Below are 25,901 nucleotides of genomic sequence, written 5' to 3'. Positions count from 1 at the left end.
AGGAAGGAACAGGTGCGCGGCGGGACCCGCCCCCTCCCAACAGGTGGATCACCCCCAGTGGGGCTCGGTTCTCGTGGATCGCGATCCGCTCAGCCTGGCTCGAGCCGAAGAGGGCAGGACGGCATCCGCAGTCCCGAGCGCCCTCCCAGGGAGCCGGTCACTTGGTCCTGGCCCTGGGGGGCTGGAGCGTACCTGGGTCAGCCCACTTCCGGGGAGGGAGGCGAAGGAGTCCCTCCCCACCGCCACCCCCAAGCCCGGTCCTTGGCTCCCACCCTTGTGTACCTGGGCGAATCCATTCCTCAGGGCGCGCGGGGGCGGGTGGCTCGGAGAGCCGCAGTAGGCCAAGGAAGTTTCCTCGGATCGCTGAAAGCCTGCGCTTCGTCCACGTTGTCTCCGTTCCTTAAAACTTCTAGAACGCGGCAGGGTGGACTTGGAATAGGGAAGAGGAACGGAAGCGAGAAGGGGAGGGGCGTGCACCCCTCCCGGCCGTGGTGCGCGCCGCGCCCCCTACCCTCCGGTACTTGGGAAGGGACGCGCGGGCCGGGCGCGCCTAGACGGCCGCGATGGCGCTGGTGGCCCGCGGGCTGTCCCGTGGGCTGGCCTCCCGCCCGGCCGCCACAGGCCGGGGCGCGGTCGTCTTCGTGTGGCTCCTTCTGAGCACCTGGTGCACAGGTACAGGGCGCAGGGTCCCCGGCGCTGCGGGACGGCGGGAGGGGTCTCTAGAGCGGGATGGGTAGAGCTGCCGAGGCGGCGGGAGAGCGGAGGGGGGAGGGGGGAGGGGACAGAGACTAGGACCTCCGGATCCACTGGATCTTCGGAAATCCGTCGTGTGCCGGGGTGGGTGGAATACCCCATCCGTGTAGGAGAGCGCTTCCCCCACCCCTTGTCTAGAGATAGCAGGAAGTGAAACTCCCCGGACGGTGGGTCCCCGAGCTGCAGGGAGAACACGACTCTTTGTGGGGCGGGGGGTGAAGGACCGCCATATCACTGAGTGTCGGAGTAACGGGGACAGGGCCGGGAGGGCTGGATCGGACGCTTCCTGGAGGGAGAGATCGAGAAGCAGTGCCCAGGCCTCGGGTGGGGTGGGTGTGGGACTGGGGACTTCCCACTCCCGCAGCCCCACCTACCTCCCGCGGTCTCCGAGTATCTGTACGTAAGAGTCTGGGAAGATGGACTTATGGACTCGAAACCATCTTTGCTGGCAAACTTTCACCTAGATCGGATGTTTGTTTGTATCGGGGTGAGGGGGCTTTATCTTTCAGGGAGCTCTTGGGCGTGGCCCTTTGAGATGGCCTTGGGTAGGATGAGGTCGCCGGAGGCTGATGGAGATATTGTGGGGGCTTTAGCCACTGCCTGGCAAAGCAGTTCCATCACACAACTCCAGAATTTTCCCTCCGAATTCAAAAAACCCTGGGTGACTTGGAACCCTTGGTGGTTTGTTCTGAAGTGGGCCTGGGGCACTGGAGGCATTGCAGGGGCCACTTGGGCTTGCCTGTGCGGGCCGCAGAGAGAGGCCCTTTTCTGTGAGAGAGCTGCCACAGGGAACAGGGTGGTTTGGAGGCCACAGGCTGGGGAGAGAGATGGACAGGAGGTTCTAAGGACACTGGCCATGTGACTGTATACCTGCTACTTCAGCCCCACGGGTCTATAAAATGGGCATGATTATCGTAGCTACTGTCACAGTCCTGGGGATTAAGGAAGTACACGTGCTGGGTGCGCCATAGAACCGTACGCCGTGTCAATCTGGTGACAGTGATGTTGCTCCTTCCTGTTGGGGCACCTGCCCAAGTTCACAGCCATCCCTGCTGACTCTCCTCTTGCCCTCAGCTCCTGCCAGTGCCATCCAGGTGACCGTGTCAGACCCCTACCACGTGGTGATCCTATTCCAGCCGGTGACCCTGCCCTGCACCTACCAGATGACCACGACCCCCACGGTACCCATCGTGATCTGGAAGTACAAGTCCTTCTGCCGGGACCGCATCGCCGACGCCTTCTCCCCGGCCAGCGTTGACAACCAGCTCAACGCCCAGTTGGCGGCTGGTAACCCAGGGTACAACCCCTACGTGGAGTGCCAAGACAGCGTGCGCACTGTCAGGGTTGTGGCCACCAAGCAGGGCAATGCTGTGACCCTGGGAGAGTACTACCAGGGCCGGAGGATCACCATCACAGGAAGTACGTTGGGCGGGGCAGGGGGGACAAGGCCGGGCTTGCTTGGGTGGTAGGGCTGGCGCCCTTGTGCCCAACCTGGGGTCCCCACCCAGAAACTCTTGAGTGCCAGTGTCTTAAAGGACCAGTGAAGAGAGCAGTCCTTCCTTCTATCCATCCATCCATTCCTTTTATTTAACAACAAACACTTGTGGAGCACCTAACATATACCAGGTGCTGTTCTCGGCCCTGGCAATACAGTAATCCACAAAATCATCACGTTGCAGTGAGAGAGACAAACACAACTTATACTATCACGTGCGTGAAGGTAAAGAAAACTGGGCGATGGAGGGAGAGGCAGGGGTTCATTCTGTTATAATAGCAGTAATACGAGCAATAAGAAGTACAGTTTACGTAAGTAACAACTTACAAAGTGTCTCCCTCGTGCCAGGCTCTCACCCAGGTTTATATGGATTGACTCATTTTAGACCATATAGTAATCAGATGACTAGATTCTATTGTCATTTTACAGAGGCCCAGGGAGATAAAGTGACTTGGATGGGGTTGCACAGCTGGTAACAGCTGGGATTCTAACTCAGCCACTTTGGGTGGTCAGCAGAGGGCTCACAGAGGAGGTGGTGTGAGTGACTGAAGGGGCGAGAGATTTTAATGGAGAAAACCACAGCCCGGCGGGCACTTTGCACACACTTCCACTGAGTCCTCGCCACCACGCTTTACACTGCGACAACTGAGGCATGGAGAGGTTAAGTAGTTCATCTGGGTGCGTAGGTAGTAACCGTCTAAAGCTGGGACCCATGCAGCCCTGAGAGCTCTTGCTCCTAACCGTAATGAAGCCTCCTGATAGGAGGTGCCTGCTGGGACTCAGTAAGGGAAAGACATTCATTCATTCATCCGTTCAGTGTTTATCCAGCATCTACCCTGTGCCAGGCACTGCAGTAGTGCTGGGAATGGCGTGGTGATTGGGATGGCTGAGGTCTCTGCCCTCAAAGACATGACATTCTAGCGGGGTGAGCTGGCAGTAAAAAAGCAGATATAGAAAGAATAAGAATTTCAGAGAGTGCCAGGTGCTACAAACAGCACCAGGTGATGTGCTGTATGGAATGGCTTGGACATGCCCACCTTACGACCCCTGAGAATGTGATTTGAGGAGGGACTGGGTCTGGCCCTGAAGAATCTAGAAGGCAGAGAGGAAGGTGAGGGGCAGTGGGCCTGGGATGAAGGCTCACCCACTTAATGGACATGTCCTTTCACTGTCTGTAACAAGGATTAGAGTTGTAGTCTTGGGCACGGCGGTGGGGGGAAGGGAGCATCCTATTGCAGACCCCGAGAAACCAGGCCCTGGTGCACACTCCTTCCTTCCTGCTGTGGAACGGGGATGAAAGACAACGTTCCAGGGACAGCCTGTCAGTCCTGCTCTGGGGAGGGACCAGGCTTGCTTGCCCTGAATTCCCATGGGCGGTTCAGCCTGTAAGCATCCTGCTGATATTGAGGCTGGAGGGCTTCTTGGGGGGTTCAACCTACTCAGGCCTCCTCCCCTCTAACCCAGGAGCTGCTCCAGTCTGGACCAGGCAGGACTGCCCAGCCTCTGTCGGGCACAAAACTCCAGAATGACCCTCTGGCTATATGGGTGGGGACCCCTTCGTGCTCTAGGCCTGGGTCTTTCTTTTTTTTTTTTTTTTTTTGAGACAGAGTCTCACTTTGTTGCCCGGGCTAGAGTGAGTGCCGTGGCATCAGCCTAGCTCACAGCAACCTCAAACTCCTGGGCTTAAACAATCCTCCTGCCTCAGCCTCCCGAGTAGCTGGGACTACAGGCATGTGCCACCATGCCCGGCTAATTTTTTTTTTTTTTCTATATATATTTTTAGTTGGCCAGATAATTTTTTTCAATTTTAGTAGAGACGGGGTCTTGCTCTTGCTCAGGCTGGTCTCGAACTCCTGAACTCAAACGATCCACCTGCCTCGGCCTCCCAGAGTGCTAGGATTACAGGCGTGAGCCACCGCGCCCGGCCAGGCCTGGGTCTTTCAAGCTGCCTGGACCTGGGTCCTGGTTTGATACAGGCCCTGGCAGGTAAACATCCATTGTGTGCCTGTCCTTTCAGGAAACCCAGTACCCAGGAGAGCTTCCTCCCTTTCAGCTGTGAGGATGGGGAGAAGTGGACTTCTCTGGGGTGTTCCTATGGCCCTAGGCTCTAAAAGTGAAAGGGCCTGGGCCAGCCAGAAAGGTGTTCACCCTGGAGGTGTCCCTCGGGTCCGGGTGGGTCCTGCCTCCTTTCCATTCATTCTTCCCTGCGTTGAGTGATGTGGGGTGCCGAGGCAGGAGTCCTGTTTCTACCTCTCAGGCTCTTTGGAGCCCCTCTGCCCCCCTCTCTCAGCAGCACGGGAGCAGAGGGCCATGAGACCTCTGAAATCATGAGGGCCACCTCTGCCACGTATCAAGAGGGAACCAGAGGCCTGGCTCCTGCTCCCATCAGAGACGGGGCATCTTCTCCCTGCACCTAAAACAATTAAGCAGTGCCTCGCCCGTGTGATCTCAGGGCCAGCTGGGGACCGGGAACAGGGTGCGCCTTGCAGGAAGGAGGTGGGCCCAGGCCTTCGGATTGATCTAAAGAAGCCGGAAAGTCATGTTTTTTGTGGGTTTTGAAAACATCATTCAGGCCAAACAAAACGCATTGAGGCCCAGACTCAGCCCACTAGACTCCCAGATTTCAGCTCCCGGGCTGTGCAGACGTTTGCTGTGACAGGGGCTTCCCGCCCACCTCCCGGCTTCCAGCAGGGACTGGCTGTTGAGCTCCAATGCTCGGGAGGCGCGGTCAGGTCTGCTCTAAAGATACAGGTGGAAAAATAGTGGGTCAAGAAGGCGCTGTGGAAAAACTGGAGGATTTAGGAGAACCTAGAGTTTTATGAGGATTCAGTGAAAGAATGTGTGGAAAGGGGCCCAGCACGTAACAAGAGCTTGATAACCGAAGGCTGAGATGCCTGACCGCGGAAGGGAGGCATGTCCTCAACTCCTTCCCTTCTGCTCCGAAGGTCACCTTATCCGGAGGCCTGCCATGGCCTCCTTGTTTAAACTCAAACAGCCCCCAGCTCCACGCCTGCCTGGTACTCCCTGTCTGCCTTCCCCGATTCATTCTCTCTGAACTGCTTATCACTGTCTGATGTGTGACATAGTTAGATTTTTATTTATTTATTTATTTTTGAGACAGAGTCTCGCTTTGTTGCCTGGGCTAGAGTGAGTGCTGTGGCGTCAGCCTAGCTCACAGCAACTTCAAACTCCTGGGCTTCAGTGATCCTACTGCCTCAGCCTCCTGGGTAGCTGGGACTACAGGCATGTGCCACCATGCCCGGCTAATTTTTGCTATATATATTTTAGTTGGCCAGATAATTTCTTTCTATTTTTTTAGTAGAGACGGGGTCTCGCTCTTGCTCAGGCTGGTCTCGAACTCCTGACCTCGAGCGATCCACCCGCCTTGGCCTCCCAGAGTGCTAGGATTACAGGCGTGAGCCACCGGGCCCGGCCCCATAGTTAGGTTTTTTTATTTGTCTCTTTCCAAGTTAGAGCCTGAGTTCTGTAAGGCAAGGATTCATAATCTGTTCTCCGCGGCGGTGGCTCTCAAATGTTTTGGTCTTAGAGTCTCTGTGCACCCATAATTACTGAAGTCCTCAACAATTTATAGCCAGCGGACTGAGAGGAGTTTGACAAATGTTTTAACGACAATAATAAAGTCATTATAGGTTAACATAAATAACATGCTTTTCATGGAAAAAGAAACATATGTTCCAAAACCAAACACATTTTAATGAGAAGAGTGGAATTGTTTGATAGTTTTGCAAGTCTCTGCAGTCAGGCTGAATAGGAGGGGCTGGATTCTCAAAGCTGCCTCAGTGTCCATCACATGTCACTTGTGGCTCTGGAAGACTCTACAGTACAAAAGGCAAATAACATTTTGGTATTATTATGCAAATAACGTTGGGCCAGGTGTAGTGGCCCACACCTGTAATCCCAGCACTTTGAGAGATTAAGGTGGGAGGATTGCTTGAGGCCAGAAGTTTGAGACCAGCCCAGGCAACATATGGGACCCCATGTTTAAAAATTTTTTTTTTTCCTCTTCTAAAGATGACATTTTAAAAAAAGAAAAAGAAAATAACTGACCTCAGGGATCTCCTGGAAAGGTCTCAGGGAACCCCAGGGTCCGCAGGCATGCTTTGAAAACCTGCTTTCCAGTATACAGAGTGTCTCCAATACTGCCTAGAACATAGGGTGCACTCAGCAATTATTTGTTGGGTGTTGACTGAATGAATCAGGTGTGTATTTGCATGTAGCCCTGTGCCCAGAATGCTGGAACAGATGACAAAGGTTAAGGAAGATCAGCGTGAGAGAGCGGGTTCATTTCTGCTCCTGGCCTGGCCCCATGTCGGGCGCTGGGGGCCCAGCAGTGACAGAGACAGACTAGCTCCTGTGGCATGGAGCCGGCATTCTCACAGGATGATGGGCGGTCAGCCCCTAAGCTGGGTGACGCACCTCAGGGCTTGGGCAGGGGAGCTACGGCACAAGCCAAGGCAGGCAGGAGCCCCGCACGCCGGGGACGGTGCGGAGGCCAGTGTGTCTGGAGTCTCCTGAGCGGAGGAGATGGGGGGTGGTGAGACCGGCCTGATAACCAGAGGCCAGGTCATGCCAAGGGCCTTGTGGGCCCAGGGAAGGTGTCTGGAATGGTGTAGACAGGTTTTCTGTGGACATGAGGCCTGCCTTCTGAGGAAGGAAGAAGGCTCAGGTTCTTTCATTCCTCTGGCGGTTCCTGACAATGTCCCAGTGGGTGCCAGGTGGTGTAGATGGGGCACCCGCAGTTACTGCTGTCACAGAGCTGTCATGGAGGAGGACGGGGTCCACAGGCAAGGTGGTAGGCAGGTCGCCGGGTACGGGAGCGGCTGGGAAGGAAGCGGCTGTGGAGTTGAGGGCATTTCCTGGCTGTGATGTTCACCTCTGGCCTGTTCCTGTCCCCCACGGGCCTAAGGCACAGCTGCCCAGTGGGTGCCCCTGTCCCACACTGGTGAGTCCCTGAAGGAATTTAACTAATTAGGGCCTGAGGAGTAGAGAGGAAACCGGATGTGGTGAAAGACTTTGATTAGTGGCATAATTAACAGGTTCCTTGCCTGGGACTGCTTCAGCCCCAGCGTCCCCAAGCTGTGGGCCTGGCCTGGAATGCGGGGAGGGAGGTAGGGAATGGACAGGCGACTGGGAGGGTCTCAGTCTCTGTTTCCCACACGGACACACCCGCTCTTTAAGGCTGCCTGGGCACCTCCTGCCATCTGGAATCTGACCTGTCTCTGCCTCCTTGCTCTGGGCCTGTCCCTGGGGTCTACACGAGGCCCCTGGCAGTGCAGGGCGGGGCTTCGGCTCTGACAGGTGGCGCAGAGGATGGCTCTAATGCGCTGTCTCTGGAGCCAGACTGTCCCTGCCCCACCACTGACGAGCTGCATGACTTTGGGCAGATTAGGTGCTCTCTCCAGACCTGGTATCTCGTCTACAAAACAGGAATGCTGATGGTACCCACCTCACAGACTTGTTGGAATAACCCGAGTGAAGTGTTTAGAACAGGGCATAAAGGGCAGCATGCCCTTGTAAGAATTCTGTCATTGTCACTCGATTCACCTGCAGTGCTGGTGGTGTGCTGGGAGCAGGAGTGGGCCGTGGCCCTGCTGGGGTTAGGTGCCCCCACCCCTAAGGTGCCCTTATGCCATCTCGTGATCCAGATGCCGACCTGACCTTTGACCAGACGGCGTGGGGAGACAGTGGTGTGTATTACTGCTCCGTGGTCTCAGCCCAGGACCTCCAGGGGAACAATGAGGCGTACGCGGAGCTCATCGTCCTTGGTGAGTGGGCCTGGGCCCTGAGAGCCTGGGGGGAGGGAGGGCACGGCCCCTTTGTCCACCTCTGTCTGTCTGCCCTCTGCCCTCCAGCTCACCCTCTGGGCTCTCTCGCCTGCTTTGCTCTCCCCTCGGCACCGCCAGTCACTTGGGCTTTTTTGGACCCTGCACCCCAGGGAGGGTCCCCTCGCCACAGCGCTTCCATCCAGCCAGAGCCAAACTAAGAGTACAGAGAACTGGAGACTCGGCCTCTTCCCAGTCTCGTTTTTTGAAAATCCAGATGTGATCAGAGTTGATTGGCAGTGAGTGAGGATGGTTGGTTGTGTGTAAAATCGCAGGGAGGCTGGACCACCTCCTGCCACATCCCCAGGGCCACATGTCATCCCGGAGGCCCTTGCCAAAGAACAGGCACCTTGCCATCCGGGACAGCGCTGCGTGGCTTGCACAGAGAGTGTGTAAGTTTGAGTGAGACCAAAAGGAAGCGGACTCCAGATGCCCAGGGGCAGGATGGGGTATCTGGCTGTGAGGCCAGACGTGCAGGGGACATCGCCACTGGCCAGGTGCCCTGCTGCAGCCGACACACGTAGTCTCGTGTGGCATGTGCTCTGTTGAGAGACGCTGCCGGGCTGTGCACTGCCATCCCCACACGTGTGAATAAGCATGTGCCTGGGAGCGAGTTCCAGGACGCCACAGGACAATTCACGTGTGCACTGTTGGCCCAGGAACCTCCGTGTGTCCTCTGGGGAAACATGCCATCCGCATCAGCAGTTCCCAAAATTTAGTCTCAGGGCCTGTTTACACTCTAAAAAATTATTGAGGGTCTCCAAGGTTTTTGTTTTAAGTTTTTGTGGGTTATATCTCTAGTTGCTTAATGTATTAGAAATTGAAACTGGGAAGTTTTTAAAGCGCAAGAAACACAAGCATGTAGGCCATTAGCCAACAGGGCGATGGCGTCATCGCGTCTTGGAGCCTGGGGAAAACTCCTCCGTACTTGCATGAGAGAACAAGAGTGAACAGGCACATAATGTCTTAGTGTTACCAAGTTTTGGCCAAATGGCCAGGACCCCACTTTGAGAGCCACTGATTGACACGTGTCCTGCACCGATGCAGGGGCAGGTGGTGCCACGTGTGAGCTCTGGGGAGGACGTTGGGGGTGCAGAACCAGGTGTGTGGGCCTTCCGAGACACAAGGGTTGCGGGACACAGAGTTCTGGGGTCCCTGAGAGGAGGCACAGGGGGAAGACATTTGCATGTGACAATTCACGAACTAAGATCGAGCCCTCGTGGGTCGTGGAACTGGCAGCACATAGGACTTCTGCCTTGGTGGGCCCCTTCTGTTTAACAAAACTTTATGATTGTATTGTTATGAAGACAATTCATTATTATACATTTTTTTCAGATTTTAAAATAAAATTAAAACATCTTCGTGGGCCCTAGGGCACTGTGCCTGCTCTGCCTAAGGATCAGGACTATGCCTGTCCCCTGGGTTGGGACCCTTTGGGCTGCTAGGATCCATGTGTGAGGAAAACACGGGGTGTCCAGGCTGAGGTAGAGCCTTCAGAACGCCATGGGACATGTGCTGGAACCCTCCGTGGCATGAGAGCTGGTGGACTGTGTGACGGAAGTCTTCACACCTACCAGCACCCACATCTGGGCAGGGGTGGAGGGCAGGAGCCGCATGCCAGGACCCTCCTAGGCCACCGGCCCTTCCCCGCGTCAGGGCACACCTGCGACTTGAGCGGCTGGGGCTGGGTGTAGGGGCAGGGGCAGCCTGGGCTGGCTCCCGCCAGCATAATCTGTTTCTCTTTTGTCCCTCCAGGCAGGACCTCTGGGGTGGCTGAGCTCTTACCTGGTTTTCAGGCGGGGCCCTTGGAAGGTATGGGGGGTGGAGTCTTCTCTCGGGGGTTCCCACACACCATTTATTGCGACCGACTCTGGTGTTCCCCTCCCAACTAAACCCCGCTCGCTGTGGAGCCCCCACTAACCCGGCCTGACGAGGACGGAGTAGCATGTAGTGACCGGCTCTGTGTCTGGGGTTGGGCGGGCAGAGGAGGGCCTGGGGTGCAGGCGGGGGCTCCTGTGACTGGTGCCTGCAGTGCTCTTCAGGCGGTGGGGCCTGGGCAGCAGGCTTCCGTTCCATCCCGGAGCAACAGTCTGTCTTGCTGTGGCCAGGGTGCCTGTTGCTTTCTGCCTTGTCTGCTTGAACCCAGGGGTCTGGCCTGGGGTGCAGAGGGGTGGGCGCCGCTCTGCTGCTGAGCCCAGCCTCAGGCTGCGGGTTCCCCATAAGCTTTGCACGTAGTCCCCTGCGCCGGCTCTGCCTGTCCGTCCCTGTTCTCTCGCAGACCTCCCGGCTCAGGGCCTCTTCTCATCTCCCTGCAGACTGGCTCTTCGTGGTCATAGTTTGCCTGGCCTTCTTCCTCTTCTTCCTCCTCCTGGGCATCTGCTGGTGTCAGTGCTGCCCGCACACCTGCTGCTGTTATGTCAGATGTCCCTGCTGCCCGGACAAGTGCTGCTGCCCGGAGGCCCGTAAGTCCCCTCTCGTGACCACCCCTACCTGGCCTCCTTTCTGGGTCCAAGGGAAGAAGGTGGCTGTCTGCCTGCCCCCCGGGACAGCGCCACCGGCCTGGAGCTTATAAAGTTAGCAACAGGGAGAAAGCAGGCCAAGGAGGGTCTGCTATTTCAGGTTATCATTTACTTACTCCAGCTTTCAATTTATTTTTAATTTTCATTAATTTTGAGTGTTTTCTTTGGATAGTATAATCCATGCACATGGTCAAAAGAAAATACCCAACAGTATAAGATAGTCAGGTGGAAGTCAAGTTCCCTTTAAAAACAAAATCTTCAGTGAAAAAGGTAAGAAGCCACACAAGGTTTGTAGCACCACATAAGTTACGCAAACTTTTAAAAGCACATGTCCACGCAAACACTACACGGTTTGCCCGGCTACTCTAAGGACGTGTCAGAGTGGGCACCCGTGGAGGGCTGGGAGCGGACGTGGGGCCAGAGCTGAAGGTGGAGGAAGCAAACCAAATGGGAGGGCAAGAGAGAAGAAAGAGTCCCCTCCTAGGGCACCACAGCTGTCGCCAGTCCCTAGTTTCCTTCAGGAGAGTGTCTGAATAGACCAGCGTCTCTGTGCAGTGTCCACGGAGCAGTGACAAGCATGGGCAGGTGGAGGTTTGCAGCCTGCCCCACGCCTGACCTGCTTGGAAGCCCAGTGAGTGACTTTCCCTCCCCGAGGCTCAGTGTCCTCCCCTGTAAGATGGGGCTGGTGGCAGAGCTCGCCGTACTGGGTATGCCTAGGGATTTGGTGAAGTCACATGCACGGCATTTGGCTCGGGGCTCGGCTCAGACATAACGTTCTGCACACACTGGCTTGTCGGGTGTTGCCGCCGTCAGCCTCAGTAGCCACTGAGGGCCTTGGCGGCAGTCAGAGCCCTGCCGTGCACACCGGTGACCTCAGACAAGCAGCAGTCCCTCTCTGAGCCCTGTTTCCTTCTCTGGAAGGTCCCAACCTGACAGGGTGTTGGGAGTGTTAAGGGAAGACTGTCTGAAAGTGCCCAGCATGGGGTCGCAGCTCAGTCCCTGCTGGCTAGTTTTATAGTCATTGGTCTCGGTGGTGGCACCCTGGTTCCTCCGGAACAGTTCCACTGGCCATCCCCGCCCCTCCGCTGCCATGTCAGCTGAGAGCTTCTTGCTCAGGCGGTGGGTGTTAGTCCATCTCACAGATGGGCTGCAACCAATGTTGTAGTTAGCCCCTAATTAGGACGGGGCCTGCAGCCAGGACTGCAAATGCCTGCCCCATGGCTGCATTCCTCTGTCCCCAGGCCACATTTCTTCCATCCTGAGACCCTGCTACCCCAGCCAGATGTCCCGTTAACTTCCTGACAGAGGGCCTGTTGGTTCTGCCCCCACAGACCCGTCAGGGGACAGCACCTCCCTCTGCTAAGTATAAAATGGCAAATCTCCTGAGCTAACAAGGGGCTTCTAGGTAGGGCTGTGCACTTAGCCTTCTGCTTCCAAAACAGTCAGGTGAAGGGAGCCTTTGAGCCCATCTCCCCCTTCCACTTTCCTGTTCAAGTCCCAGGGAGGAAGCAAACTGCCTAGGGCCCACCGACTTCGCTGCAGGAGCAGCCACCAGAGCCCAGCCTCTTGCCAGGGGGAGGAAGGAAGCAAGGAGGATTTGCCCTTGAGCTGTCAAGCCTAGAGCCTGACACCGGGTGGGGGTGGGTGTGGCCCAGGAGTTGGAAACACTGGAGATACTTTGCTGCTCGGCCAAGGCAGGCAAGTTAACTCCTGAGGCTCCTGCCTCAGACTGACTCCCATTGCGTCTGGGTCTGGAAGGTGACACAGTTGGGTGGACCCAGCAGGTATGAGTGCGGAGTGGGCATGGGCTCCTCCCAGATGACTCACTGTTCTAGAGCAGGGGCTCAGTCACCAAAGGGTGGCCCCTGCTCAGCCACCAAAGGGGGTGCTTGATTCCAGCTGTGGGGACAGTGCTGGGCCCTGCACACAGGCTTTATCTAAAGGGGCAGCTCTGCCCACTGTCGCCCCGTAAGCAGGCAGGCCCAGCGTGGCCACATCTTCCAGTAAGTCGGCTGGAGAGTTGGAACCTTACGTCAAACCTTTGATTGTCAAATGTTGGCAAACCACCCTACTGTCAAGCCAAGCATGCTGGCCTGCCACATTGGGGCTGTGGGCTGCCAGCATGTGCTGCCTACTCTAAAACCTCTATGAGGAATCACACAGGAGGTGGGGACGTGGTGAAGCCGATGTCCCCAGCCTCAGGGATGCTGCAGAAATGGAATGAGGACCAGCAGGGACCCAGTGCCTAGGAAAGCTTTACAGCAGAGGGGGTGTTGGAAAGGTTAGGCCCATGTCCCTCCAGAACCCCCACGGTTGGAAGGCAGCGTGGCTTTCTGATGCAACTGTGTGTGTCCTCCCAGTGTATGCTGCTGGCAAAGCAGCCACCGCAGGCGTCCCAAGCATCTACGCCCCCAGCACCTATGCCCACCTCTCCCCAGCCAAGACCCCGCCCCCACCAGCCATTATTCCCATGGGCCCCGTCTACAACGGGTACCCTGGAGGGTACCCTGGAGACTTCGACAGGAGCAGCTCAGGTGAGGCTTGGGGAAAGCAGAGCAGCTGGGGGTGTGGGTGCAGGCTGGGGATGGAGGTGGACTTGGGGAGGGAGGAAGGGCTGGGAACGCAGGGCTTTGTGCCTGGTGGATAGCCACTGACAGCCAATTTCCCCTAGTCGGAGGCCACAGCTCCCAGGTACCCCTGCTTCGTGACGTGGACAGCAGTGTGACCTCAGGTGAGAACCCATCATTCTGAGGTTGGACATGCCTGTAGGGGAAAGAGCTGAGTCAGCATCCTTCCTTCCAAGCTGACCACCTCCAACCCCTTGTCCCTAGAAGTCCGTAGCGGCTACAGGATTCAGGCCAACCAGCAGGATGACTCCATGCGGGTCCTGTATTACATGGAGAAAGAGCTGGCCAACTTTGACCCTTCTCGACCTGGCCTCCCCAATGGCCGTGTGGAGCGGGGTGAGCAGGAGCCCTGGGGTCTGGGCTTCTTGAGGGGGGAGGGGGAAGCATGACTTCTGATACCTGCCCTAGCCATGCTTGCTGCAATCCCTTTCCCACCATGGCCCCTAGAGAGGGTATGAGCCAACAGGGTGACACTGCTGGACCTCAGGCTCCTGACCTTAAGTCCTAGCCTCCCCCAGCAGTGACACCCACCCTTTCCTTACAGCCATGAGTGAAGTCACCTCCCTTCATGAGGACGACTGGCGATCTCGCCCTTCCCGGGGCCCTGCCCTCACCCCGATCCGGGATGAGGAGTGGGGTCGCCGCTCCCCCCAGAGTCCCAGGAGGTGGGAGCAGGAGCCTCCCACAGAGCGGCCAGGAAGTGGCTGGCGGGCTGGGCGGCCCCGGGCCCGCTCTGTGGATGCTCTGGATGACCTGCGGCCAGACTCTGCTGAGTCAGGGGAGAGGTCGCCCCCAAGTAGTGGGCGGAGAGGCCGGGCCTACGCGCCCCCGCGAAGCCGCAGCCGCGATGACCTCTATGACCAAGACGATCTGAGGGACTTTCCAAACTCCCGGGATCCCCACTATGATGTCAGGTCTAGGGATCGTCATTATGCTGACCCCAGGTCCCACTACCACCGGTCCCGGGACCCTCGGGACAATGGCTCCAGGTCTGAGGACCCTCAGTATGACCGGCGGCTGCTAGAAGAGGCCTTGAGAAAAAAGGGGTCGGGGGAGAGGAGACCTTACAGGGAGGAAGAGGAGGAGGAGGAGGCCTACTACCCCCCGGCGCCTCCCCCTTACTCCGAGACCGACTCCCAGGCGTCCCGAGAGCGGAGGCTTAAGAAGGTGAGCGCACGCTGACTTTAAGACCCTTACTGGACCCCTCTCCTCCGGACCTCCCAGTTAATACTCTTCTTTTTTCTCTCTTGCAGAACTTGGCCCTGAGTCGGGAAAGTTTAGTCGTCTGATCTCACATTTTGTATGTAGCTTTTGTACTTTTTTTTTTTTTAATTGGAAGGAACACTGAGAAAGCTCTTCCCCTCTTAAGTCTAAATAAAATTTATAATCACAAGGCTGAGTCTGAGAGAAGCGTCTGTTTCGCGGCGCAAGGTGGGAGGCCCAGGCGGCTGCGTCCACCCGTGTGGACCGGACCCACCGGCCCGGCCTCCGCCCGCTGCCGGGCTAAGTACGTGCCCCGCTCCGCCTCCGCCCGGCCCTGCGTGCGCGCGCCGGCCCCGCCCCGACGTGCGCATGCGCCCCGCGCCTCCGCCTTCGCGCACAGCGGCGGGGCCGCCGGGAGCGCGCGCGCGCTCCCTTCCTTCCACCCACTTACCCCTCCCCCCCGACCTACTTTACTGTCCCCAAACACCACCGGCCTGCCTGGTCCCCGGCGGCCCGAGCCCCTCCTCCAGGCGCCCCGACGTTCCATCCGGGCCTGCATTCCAGCCGGGCAGCGCGCGGCGGGCACCGGGCGGGGGCGGGTGGCAGCAGCAGCGACCTCGCGCCCCGCCGAGACCCGGGGCTGCGCGCGCCCGCCCGCGGAGGAGACAGACAGCGCGCGCGCTCCCCGGGGGCTGCCCTCCCCCCGCGCGCGTCGGTCCCGGGCTCGCGCCGCCGCCGCCGCCGCCGCGCGCGCGCAGCTCAAGTAAAGGAGGAAAAAAAAAGGGGGAAAAATAGAAAGCGGCGGCGGCTGCAGCAGCGATCCGCCGCCGGACTGGGCCAGGCCGGGCGGCGGACGCGCGGGCCGGGGATCCGGGGCACAGGCGGCGGCCATCCAGGGCGGGCCGTGTTAAAAAAAAGTCGCGGCGGCGGCGGCTGCTCAGGGAAGGAGGCCCGAGGGCCGCGTGCAGCGGGCGGGGGGCAGCCGCGAGGCGTCCCGGGGCCTCGAGCCGCCGGAGCCGGTGGGCGGGCGGAGGCAGCGGCGGCCGGAGAAGGCGGTGGCTGCAGGAGCGGCGGCGGCTGCGGCGGCGGCGGCATCTCCTCCTCACATGACCCCACTGTTTGTCCCCGTGATCAGCGCGAGCGGCTCCCGTGTCTCCTCCGTCCCCTCCTGCCGCGCGGCGTGAGCGCCGGGCTCGGGGCCCCCCCCGGCCGCCCGCCCCCTCCCCTCCCCTCCCTCCCCTCCCCTACCCTCCCCTCCCCCCGGGCCCCGCGCCCCCCCCGCCCCCGCCCCCCCCATGGACATGTTGGACCCGGGTCTGGATCCCGCTGCCTCGGCCACCGCTGCTGCCGCCGCCAGGTAAGAGCGCCCGCCGGGCCATGCCCCGCGTCCCGGCCCCGGACCTTCGGCCTGTAGGCCGGGCCGCCATGATCCCGAGCGGCCAAGGCCTGGCTCAAAATGGAGGCCGCGAGGGCGGGGGACCCGGTGCCTGATGCCCCCGGTCCCCGGCCCCGGCGGACCCCCGCTTCACACTGGGCCGGGCGGGGGGGGGCCTGCACCTGAGCGGGGGGCGCGGGCGCGGGCAGCCCTGAGCCCCTCTCCGCCTTGTCCCCTCCGCAGCCACGACAAGGGACCCGAGGCAGAGGAGGGCGTCGAGCTGCAGGAAGGTGAGCGCTCGCGGGGCCCACCGGGGCTGCGGCCGCGCCCGGGGAGGGGGCTGGGGGCGCCCGGGCCGGCGCGACCAATGACTGTTCCCCTGCCCTCCTCCGGCCACAGGCGGGGACGGCCCTGGGGCGGAGGAGCAGACGGCGGTGGCCATCACCAGCGTCCAGCAGGCGGCGTTTGGCGACCACAACATCCAGTACCAGTTCCGCACAGAGACTAATGGAGGACAGGTGAGCGGCGGGCCAGGCGCCTGGCGGCCGGGGAGGGTCGGGCGGGCGGGCTGGCGGGGAGAGTCTAGGACCTGGCCCCAGCGCCGGTCTTGCCGCTCTGCCGCCCCCTGCAGGTGACATACCGCGTAGTCCAGGTGACTGATGGTCAGCTGGACGGCCAGGGCGACACGGCTGGCGCCGTCAGCGTCGTGTCTACCGCTGCCTTCGCGGGGGGGCAGCAGGCTGTGACCCAGGTGGGTGTGGACGGGGCGGCCCAGCGCCCGGGCCCCGCCGCTGCCTCTGTACCCCCAGGTCCCGCAGCGCCCTTCCCGCTGGTAGGTGCCCAGCAACCCCTGGGGGGTGGAGAGGGGACACTGGCTCTGCTCCTGGGGAGCCTCAGGGGGTAGGGCAGGTGGCTCGAAGATGCTGCCTTCAAGCTGTGGGTGTCAAATCCCCGTCATGCACAGGGAGACCTTGGGCAAGAACTTTTAGAATGTTTTTTTTTTTTTCTGTAAAATGGGGATGATATCTCTAAGAGGAAAGTTTATTAGAGTTAAAATGGATTGGCCAGGCAAGTGATTACTGAGTATCTGTGAAGTTTCAGGGCTATCCAAGACACAGAGTGGCACACACAGAAGGGTCCCACTCCTCTGTTTATTGTGGAGAATGTAGTAAACAACAAACACAGCCACAAGGAGATGGGAGAGGGGAACAGAGATGGCTAAGGGTGGCCTCCATGTCCTGCTCCCCAGGCTGTGATCCAAAATCCCTTCAGCAATGGCGGCAGCCCAGCGGCCGAGGCTGTCAGCGGGGAGGCGAGGTTTGCCTATTTCCCAGCGTCCAGTGTGGGAGATACCACAGCTGTGTCCGTGCAGACCACAGACCAGAGCTTGCAGGCTGGAGGTAAGTGGGGGAAGAGGCCAGGTTGGAAGACAGGGGAGGCAACAGGCCTATCAGGGAGAGAAGCCCCCCAGCTGGTTCCAGCTCTGCCCCTGTTGTGGCACTAACCCCCACTCTCCCTGCAGGCCAGTTCTATGTCATGATGACACCCCAGGATGTGCTTCAGACAGGAACACAGAGGACAATTGCACCCCGGACACACCCCTACTCCCCGTACGTGCAGGAGACTTGGTCCCATGAGCAGGGGCCACTGGGAGGGCCTGGTATTGGGGCCGGAGGAAGGGGGTGGTTTCTGGAATAGGAGCTGGGCAGTTCAACACACAGCAGGCACAGGGTATAATTTTTGGCCTATTTCTGCTTCTCTAGTGCAAGTAAGGAAAGTGCCATTTCCTCTTTCTACACATAGATTTATCTTGCAAAGATAATTTCCAACTCTAACTGCTTAATGAATGCTTGGACCAATAGGCCTGAGATAATATGTGCCCATTTTTTTTTTCCTTTTCTAGAAAAATTGATGGAACCAGAACTCCCCGAGATGAGAGAAGAAGAGCTCAGCACAATGAAGGTAAGGATAAGGTGGGGCTCCTGGGCCATCCCAGGCCACCTGGCTTCGCAGGCTCAGCCTGTCGTGGTGTTTGGGTCACAGATAGGCAGCTCTGGCCCGTTACGGGGCACACTACAAATGCTTGAGAGGTGTTTGTTGAATGCTGGGAAGGTAGAAACTGCATGGGGAAGGGAGAAGGTGCAGCATCAGAACAGTCAGGGAGCGTGAGCTGGAATTGGCCGTGTGTTTTGATATACCGGGCTAGTGATTTCAAATTAATGACCAACATCGAAAATGGCAGACTGCACATTCCCGTGTGGATTGCCTGCCCCCTTGAAAAACTGGGTTGATCTGGCTCACCTGGGCCGACCTTCCCATGCGCTAGCTGTTGTGTTCACATCCCTCGGTCCCATGCCTGCCTGGCCTCCAGAAATAGCTCCGGTCTGCCGGGGAGCGCATCTGAAGAGGAAGCTGCAAGAAGCTGCGCCTCCGGCTGGCTGAGGCCAGAGCATCCTGCCCTGCTCAGAACTCTCACCTAAGGTCAATTTTGGCCTTCAGTGCTGTCCCCTAGACCCCCTGCTTCAGTCGTAACCACTGCAGTGGGCACAGTGACGTGCAGGTGCCAGGGGAGCATTTGCACCCAAACAACCGTCATTCACCAAATGTTTACTGACGGTGGAGTCTGGGCTGGGCAGCATGGGCCCTATGCCAGGTCTGGAGCTGGCTGGGAGTGTCAGGGAGGCTCAGAGGAGGGAGGGCTTGTGTCTGGCCGAATGCTGATGGGGGGTGAGGGGAGGCTTCCTCAGGAAAGCATTCTTTGGGAGCATCTGTCGGGGGCAAGGCAGTGTGGGTCAGGTCGCTTCAGGGGGTGCCGGTTTGGTTGTGGCCGAGGCTCCATGTGGAGTGCAGCTGGGAGGGTCTAGGCAGGCCTTGGACGTCAGAGTGAGGTGCTGAGTTCTGAAGGTGTTTGGGGGGGGTTGCTGGCCCACGTAGCTGTGTTCTAAGCAGCTCACTGAGCTCAGGCATTCGCTCAGCGTGCCCTGGGCATTAGCCCATCCCGGCCCTCAGACACAGTGGGTAACAGCACGCGGTCTCAGCTCGGTGTGTTCACTCCGGTGGGAGAGGCAGGGGAGAGGCAGAAATCGTACGTGGCTACAATGTGACGTCAGGGAGCAGAATAAGTTACATGAAGGGAAGTGAAGCTGGGTGGGGGAAAGGTGAGGCAGCAACGTGCCCCGAAGGCCTGTCTGAGAGGCAGTGTTTGAGCAGAGAGCTGGATAGGCCTTAGGAAATGGGCCGGTCAGGACTCGGGAGTCCCGGGCGGAGGCGACAGCCGGTACAAAGGCTGGAGCAGACCGGGTGGGATTGAGAGAGCAGAACTCTGGAGGGAAAAGAGGAAGTTGGCGGGCTGGAAGGCGCAGAGGGCTTGGAAGAGGTCCCCAGTGTGGACGTCCCTGCCCCTGTGGTTTTATTCTGGTGTGATCTGTGTGTGAAGGTGGGTTGGCGGGGGTGCTGGGAAACCTGAGGTTTGGAAAGGAGGCGGCGACAACAGGTGTGGGCCTGAGACAGGCAGGGGAGGGCACAGGCACAGGAGAGACTCCAAGGCTGAACCAGGGTTTCATGCCGAGCTCGGTTGCTTTGGAGGGAAGGAGTGAGTCTGAGCTTGGTTTTGGGGGGTGTGTTGAGGGGCCTCCAGTGGGCTACCCTGGCAGTCCTGGCTGCACCACTTACTGGCTATATGGCGTCAGGCTGGTTGTCCGATCTCTGCACCTGTCTCGCCCCTTGTAAAGCCGTGTTAACTTGCCTGCCCCAAGGCTGCTAGGGAGGGTGCAGTGAGTTGCGACGTGAGAGGCTTCGGCAGTGTGTGGTGTGCCACACGGTAAAATCTGGTGATGCCACCTGGCCACCTTCCCGCCCTACTCTTACTCTTTGCCTCTCCCTAGATTAAGCCACTTCCAAACAGTCTTGAGTGAGTCTTTCTCATCCTATGGAATGCAGTCTTCTTCATAAGCTTGCCGTTACCCTCCAGCTGCGTCCTACAGAATGTGTGACCTGCCATCTGCCCCTCCTCCCCGTAGCCTTGGCTCATTTCTCCACCAAAACAGCTCCACTTAAGGTCACCGTGATGACCTCATTGCCAAATCTACTGGCTTCCTTTCCTGTCTGAGTTCCAAGCATCTGACCCTGCTTATTCTCCTCCTTTTGGGAATGTTCCTTTCTGAGCCACCCTCTCCGATTCTCCTGTGCTCTTTGCTTCTCTCCGCCCGCCTCCCATTCCTCAGAACAACCCCCCAAACTTCTCATGAGACGCTTGTCAGGATCTCCAGGGTTCTCCCAGGAGGTTCAGAATGAGTAGATCAGAGAGAGGCCCAGGCATCTGTTTTCAGCAAGTTCCCAGGTGATTCTTCACCTCGGGAGAGTTTGGGAAACTGCTTTGGCTGCTGGTGCTCTAAGGCTGGTCCCTCTTCCACCTGCCTCAGATGTACAGCACGTGAGGCCCAGGGGTGGCTCGTACTAGCTCCAGGTGATCTGGAGCTCTGTTCCCAGTTGCAGGTGTTCATCATTTCTCTTTCCTCCGGAAGAGTATGTGACCCATAAAAAGGTGAGAACTGCTTGCAGATGTCCCCCGGGCTTCCCTCACCACCTGGATGCTGGTCGTGCTCTACACTGTGTTCTCACGCCAGACCCGTATTTTGAACTGTCCACTCAAAATCCCCATCTCTGGATGTCCTTGGGACACCTCAGACTCAACTTGTCCAAAACAGAACTCACCCTGTCCCCTCTCCAAAGGCTCCATGCAACATTTCACGTTCCGGAGTAGCAAAGGACACTCCGATCACACTTACCCACACCAGAAACCAAAGCCAGAGCCACTTTCGACTCTGCCCTCTTCTTCCCTGCCCTCCCCACACTCCACGGTTCTGTGCGCGGTGGATTCACAGCAGCTTCTCTTTCTCCTTTGCCCCTTTCCCACCATGTCTTGGTGCCAGAGCGTCCATCTTGGAGTCGCAAGCTCCAGTGCCTGCCAGGGCCTTGGGGGAAGTACACTGATGTGTCAGAAAGGAAGGGGGTCCTGGTGAACTGGGCCACACGTGTCCTGCCTGCCAGGGCGGCCCTCGCACAGCACCAGCCCGTTGCTGCCTTGTCAAAATTTAGGGCACCTGTTGCCAGAGCCTCTGAGAAGCCAGAAATCCAGATCTTTACTTAAAGTCTGATTTTTAAACATCTCATTGAATTGCTTTCTCTGTTTCATTGATTTCCATTCTTAATGTTAAAAATCCGTTTCTACTTACTTTGGGTTTAACTTGTTGGGTTTTGTTCTTTGGGAGTTTTTTCCCCCTAGTTTCTTAGGGTGATTCTAAACCTTTCTTTTTTTCTTTTTTTTTTTTGAGACAGAGTCTCACTGTGTTGCCCGGACTAGAGTGAGTGCCATGGCGTCAGCCTAGCTCACAGCAACCTCAAACTGCTGGGCTTAAGCGATCCTACTGCCTCAGCCTCCCCAGTAGCTGGGACTACAGGCATGCACCACCATGCCCGGCTAATTTTTTCTATATATATATTTTTTAGTTGGCCAGATAATTTCTTTCTATTTTTTTAGTAGAGACGGGGTCTCGCTCTTGCTGAGGCTGGTCTCGAACTCCTGACCTTGAGCAATCCACCCGCCTCGGCCTCCCAGAGTGCTAGGATTACAGGCGTGAGCCACCGTGCCCGGCCTCTTTTTCTTAGTATAAGCCTGGTTGCAAATTTCTCTCTGATGACACTTTAGCTGCCTCCTGTTTGGATGTGTTGTGTTTTTGTTATCATTCACTTCAGGGTATTTTCCCGTTCTCCTTGTGATTTCTTCTTTGACCCTTGGGTTATTTAGAGGTACATTGCTTAATTTCCAAAGATTTGTGAGTTTTCTGGATATTGCTTTTGTTATTGATTTTTAATTTAGTTCTGCTGTGGTCAGAAAACACACTCCGTATGTATAGTTTCTGTTCTTTGAAGTTTTTTGAGACTCACCTTACAGCCCCAGATGCCGTCTAGCTTGGTGACAGCTCCACGTGCAGTCGACTAGTGCGTGTGTCTGCCCCTGTCGGGTGGAGTGTCCCCCAGTGTCAGTGAGGTCAAGTTGGGTGAGTGTTTAGGTTCTCTGACCTGAGTTTTTTGTCTACTTGTTCTGTCAATTACTGAGAGAAGAATGTGGACGTCTGTCAACTGAATCTGTGGATTTGTCCAATTCTCCCTTCAGTCCTGACAGGTTTTTTTTTCCAAGATGAGATCTCATTCTGTTGCCCAGGCTGGAGGGCATCGGCATCATCACAGCTCACTGCAGCTTCCAACGCTTGGGTTCAAGCGATCCTCCCACCTCAGCCTCCCAAAATGCTAGGATTACAGGCGTGTGCCACCACACCCAACCCAGTTCTGGCAGATTTTGGTTCCCAGTTGTGCTTTAAGTGTTACATGGGTGTGACTGAAGTGCTTCTGTGGAGTGGACACATCCTTGATCTTAATGGGTCTGCCTCCATTTCAGATACCCTAACGGTCTTCCCAAGCCAAAGGCCGGACCATGTCACCACCTGCCTAGTGGCAGGGCGTAGACGCAAGGGCCTGGGCCTCTAGAGGATGAGCAGGTGAGGCCCAGGCCTGTTGGCAGAGCACTCAAGGCCTTGACCCCCTAGTGCAGCTTCTCCCCACCCCCACCTGCAGTGTATTTTCATGCCACCATATCTGGGATCTTGCCTCTTGTCTGCCTGATGTCCTTCCTCTCGGGAACCAGCCCAAGTGTTCCTAAGTGTTTCTCGGAGGATTTATCTCACCCCAACTCCCATGCAGAAGCCATTGCTTTGCCGAGACATTCCCAGGCACTTTGTACAGTCTTTAGTTGTAACGCTTGTGCTTTGCTGTCACTATTGACGTGCCCGTCACAGTGGCACTGAGTGCCAGTGGGTCAGAACTGGGGCTGAGTCCACCTAGACTCCAGCCTGGAGGAAGGTCCTGCCCGCGTGAGGGCAGGCAGGAGGCTTTCAGGTGTGACCGCTAACTGGAGAAAGTGTAGCCGCAGCACGGCGCGCAGGCTCCTGACGGCCGGGCCGCAGGAGGGTAGAGAAAGACACTGGGACGCCATCTCTTGCCCAGTTCCTCCGTTGAGACCTCGGGAACAGAGCACACTACTGAGGAGCGTGGCGGGCGATGCCCCCAGGCTGGGGCTGGACTCTTAGCTCCATCGGCCACAGAGTTCCCAAAGACGGGGATGTGGCTGTCTTTGTTGGGAGGGCTCAGGTCACCATGATGGTGACAGGGTATTGAGCACTCACTGAGCTAGGGCTGGGCCTGGACAACACTCAGTCCCAGGCACCATTCTTGTCATGGTATCAGGGGTTTCAGAGGAAAGAGAAAGCAAGGGAGGAGGAGGGTCCGTGTCACTGGAGGGTGTTGTCACTCAGGCCAAAGTGGGAGGCACTTGGAGGTGGGGGGGGTTGGTCAGCAATAAGAGGAGAAAACAGGGACGAGCGTGGGAGTGGCCTGGTAGTGGGCCACGAGTGTTCCGAGGAAGGGCAGGAGGGCGAGGTGTGTTCTCTGGGTGTGGCAAGTAGTGGGCATGCTCTGGCCCCAGTGTCCCCTGGCCACCACCTTGCCTTCCTTTCCGCATCCGCGTAGCTCCATCCCTCGCTCCATGAACACCACCGACTACGTGAGCCATCCTGGCAGGGGGCTCAGGGCGTGTGGGGCAGGAATCGGGGTAGCTGGGCGTGGTTTTGTGTCCTCACAGTGCCTGTGCTGTGCTCCGGAGGTAACGCAGGGCTGGGACAGCCTTGCTGCAGTCGGCCCCGAACCGGAGGTCTCGGGCTGCAGCGCATGCGGCCCGGCTGGTGTCGGAAGGACGGGCTGTGGGCCCCGGAAACGCACGTGGCTGTGCGGGGGGGCAGCTGCCGCCCAGCTAACAGAGTTTGAATGAGACTGTGGAGTTCTGTGGAGAAAAATCACAAATCTGGGTTTTTCATGTAAAGTCTTCCCTTGGTTTGCCATCCCGGCCTTCAAAGTGGGGTTCATGTTGTTCCTGGGGGAGCCACGGGCAGCTGCTGGGGTCCTGGGAAAAGGATTTTAAGCAGGGGTGAGACGTGGTCAGACTGCAGTTTCAGAGATGAGGAGAGAAACAAAATCGGGGCCCAGGCTGTCGGGGAGACTGGAGAATCGAATAGGGGCTGCGGGGCTGGTGCGGGACTCTGGCCCTCTCCTGCCTCCCAGGAGTACGTGCCCGCTGTGGCCAGAACTCTGTCTTTCAAAAGATGCCAATTTTGATGAGAAATTTCCTGATTTTTAAATGTTGACTCAAATTTTGGAAAGTATACTGGGCAGGCCAACAAAACAAACTGGAAGTCCCTGGTTTCTGATTCCTGCCTAAAGGTATGTGGCACTCGAGGGTCAGGGTTTCTTTGTTCTTCGCGAGAGGCTGGCGTGGAGCTGGCTGCCTGGGTTCAAGTCCTAGCCCCACACTTGCCGGTGCTGTGATGGGGCGGGGTTTGTACCGTGCCTCAGTGTCCTCAGGTCCAGGCATCCATCCCGAGAGGGACGCCGCTGGGGCACGTGCAGAAGTGCCATAAGCGTAGCCGCCGTTGTGGCTGTTGTTCCCGCAGTAGAGCGGAGGCGGAGGGACAAGATCAACAACTGGATCGTCCAACTCTCAAAAATCATTCCAGATTGTAACGCGGACAACAGCAAGACAGGAGCGGTGAGTGTCCCCTGTCCCCCGGCCAGGCAGCCACCTGACCTCAATTGCTGCAGTGGGCCAGGTCCCCCAGCCCCTTCCAGAAAGTCTGGGCTGGGAGTTGGGCCCGGGAGTTGTCCAGGGTGGGCCACTGGGCCGAGCGCTCTGGCGAGCTCGCCCCCACGCCTGCAGAGTAAAGGCGGGATCCTGTCGAAGGCCTGCGACTACATCCGGGAGCTTCGCCAGACCAACCAGCGCATGCAGGAGACCTTCAAGGAGGCCGAGCGGCTGCAGATGGACAATGAGCTCCTGAGGCAGCAGGTGGGTGCCAGGGCCCGGAGCTGGGTGGAGCGCCCAGGAGCTCCGGATGCAGGAGCCAGCCCCTGGCTCCCTTGTCCGTGTTGTGTCTGGCAGATCGAGGAGCTGAAGAATGAGAACGCCCTGCTTCGAGCCCAGCTGCAGCAGCACAACCTGGAGATGGTGGGCGAGACCACCCGGCAGTGACGCCCGCCCCCAGCGCAGCCGCTGCCCGTGCCGGCCTCTGCTGCCCCTTCCCCAGCCCTTAGCACAGAGAGGGACACATGCCCCTCCCCCAGCTGCGTTTTTTTATAGTAGATTTTTAACAAAAACGGGGAGAAATAATGCATTTCTGTGGATACATTGCCCACCACCCTCAACTTGGAAACAACGTCCTTCCTCCCCATCTGTCTTCTCCCTTCTCCTGCCCTCACTAAGCCCCGGCACGTCTGGTGTTCTCACCTGGAGGCAAGAGAGGAGGACAGGCCCTGCCACGTGTGCTGCCTCCTTGGTCTCTAGAGGTGCTGAGACAGGGTGCTTGCGGGAAGGAGGGGAGCCTGTGGGGGCCACCCCCGGGGCCTGGGCCTAAGCAGGGAGGCCACGTCCCCCCCACCTCCTGTTTCTGGATCCCTGCTCCCCTTTGGGGGTATGTGTGTATGTGCGTGTGTGTGCGTGTGCGTGCGTGTGTGTGTGTTAATTTTCTTTATGGAAAAATGGACAAAAAAATAGAGAGAGAGAGGTATTTAACTGCAATAAACTGGCCCCATGTGGCCCCCGCCTTGTCTGATGGTGTCTGTCCGTGTTGGGAGTGGGGAGGCAGCCCGGGGGCTGCAGAGCCCCGTGACGGCAGGGCTTCCGCTGTTGTATCCACGGCCTGTCCCAGTCATCCCGCACCACCTGGTGCCTGCTGGTTGGTTGGGTGGGTGGAGGAATTAAGGAATGAGCGTCCTCTTTGAGGCTCTAGGTCTGTGTATGTGGGTGGGGGGACCTGGGGTCGAGGACGTGTCCCATGTTGGAGGAGAGGCTGGGGTCTCCTAAGTTCCTGAAAACAGGACTGGCTCCTGGCCTTGCACTTCTGGGCTGAAGCCCTCCCCTCTGCACCAGCCAATGGTGGGGCCTGGCCTTGAGCCCCCCACCCCCAGGGAGGGCAGGTGGCC

The 25,901-nt window shown here is 58.0% G+C and overlaps 2 protein-coding genes across 7 annotated transcripts; both read left to right on the top strand.

Annotated features, from left to right (window-relative positions):
* The first annotated feature begins 243 nt into the window (after positions 1-243).
* On the top strand, positions 244-14,630 carry LSR (lipolysis stimulated lipoprotein receptor). 4 transcript variants are annotated; one of them, XM_045532341.1, is made up of 10 exons: positions 244-672; positions 1,828-2,172; positions 7,915-8,034; positions 9,847-9,903; positions 10,407-10,553; positions 12,971-13,144; positions 13,282-13,341; positions 13,442-13,573; positions 13,782-14,404; positions 14,491-14,630. In XM_045532341.1, the coding sequence occupies exons 1-10, from the start codon at positions 564-566 to the stop codon at positions 14,524-14,526; spliced, it is 1,803 nt and encodes a 600-aa protein (XP_045388297.1). In that variant the 5' UTR covers positions 244-563; the 3' UTR covers positions 14,527-14,630. The 4 variants fall into 4 exon arrangements, with proteins under 4 accessions (XP_045388297.1, XP_045388299.1, XP_045388298.1 ...); XM_045532342.1 differs by having other exon boundaries at positions 541-672; positions 13,445-13,573; XM_045532343.1 differs by lacking the exon at positions 9,847-9,903 and having other exon boundaries at positions 277-672.
* A 1,077-nt stretch (positions 14,631-15,707) lies between these two features.
* On the top strand, positions 15,708-25,528 carry USF2 (upstream transcription factor 2, c-fos interacting). 3 transcript variants are annotated; one of them, XM_045532338.1, is made up of 10 exons: positions 15,708-15,797; positions 16,059-16,105; positions 16,215-16,333; positions 16,447-16,647; positions 17,065-17,215; positions 17,338-17,425; positions 17,719-17,777; positions 24,377-24,471; positions 24,640-24,768; positions 24,862-25,528. In XM_045532338.1, the coding sequence occupies exons 1-10, from the start codon at positions 15,736-15,738 to the stop codon at positions 24,949-24,951; spliced, it is 1,041 nt and encodes a 346-aa protein (XP_045388294.1). In that variant the 5' UTR covers positions 15,708-15,735; the 3' UTR covers positions 24,952-25,528. The 3 variants fall into 3 exon arrangements, with proteins under 3 accessions (XP_045388294.1, XP_045388295.1, XP_045388296.1); XM_045532339.1 differs by having other exon boundaries at positions 15,715-15,797; positions 16,447-16,566; XM_045532340.1 differs by lacking the exon at positions 16,447-16,647 and having other exon boundaries at positions 15,715-15,797.
* The last annotated feature ends 373 nt before the right edge of the window (positions 25,529-25,901 follow it).

Source organism: Lemur catta, chromosome 19, assembly GCF_020740605.2.
Source record: "Lemur catta isolate mLemCat1 chromosome 19, mLemCat1.pri, whole genome shotgun sequence".
Lineage (NCBI taxonomy): Eukaryota > Metazoa > Chordata > Mammalia > Primates > Lemuridae > Lemur > Lemur catta.
Note: the sequence above shows the minus strand (reverse complement) of the source record. Positions and strands in the feature narration are given on the sequence as shown.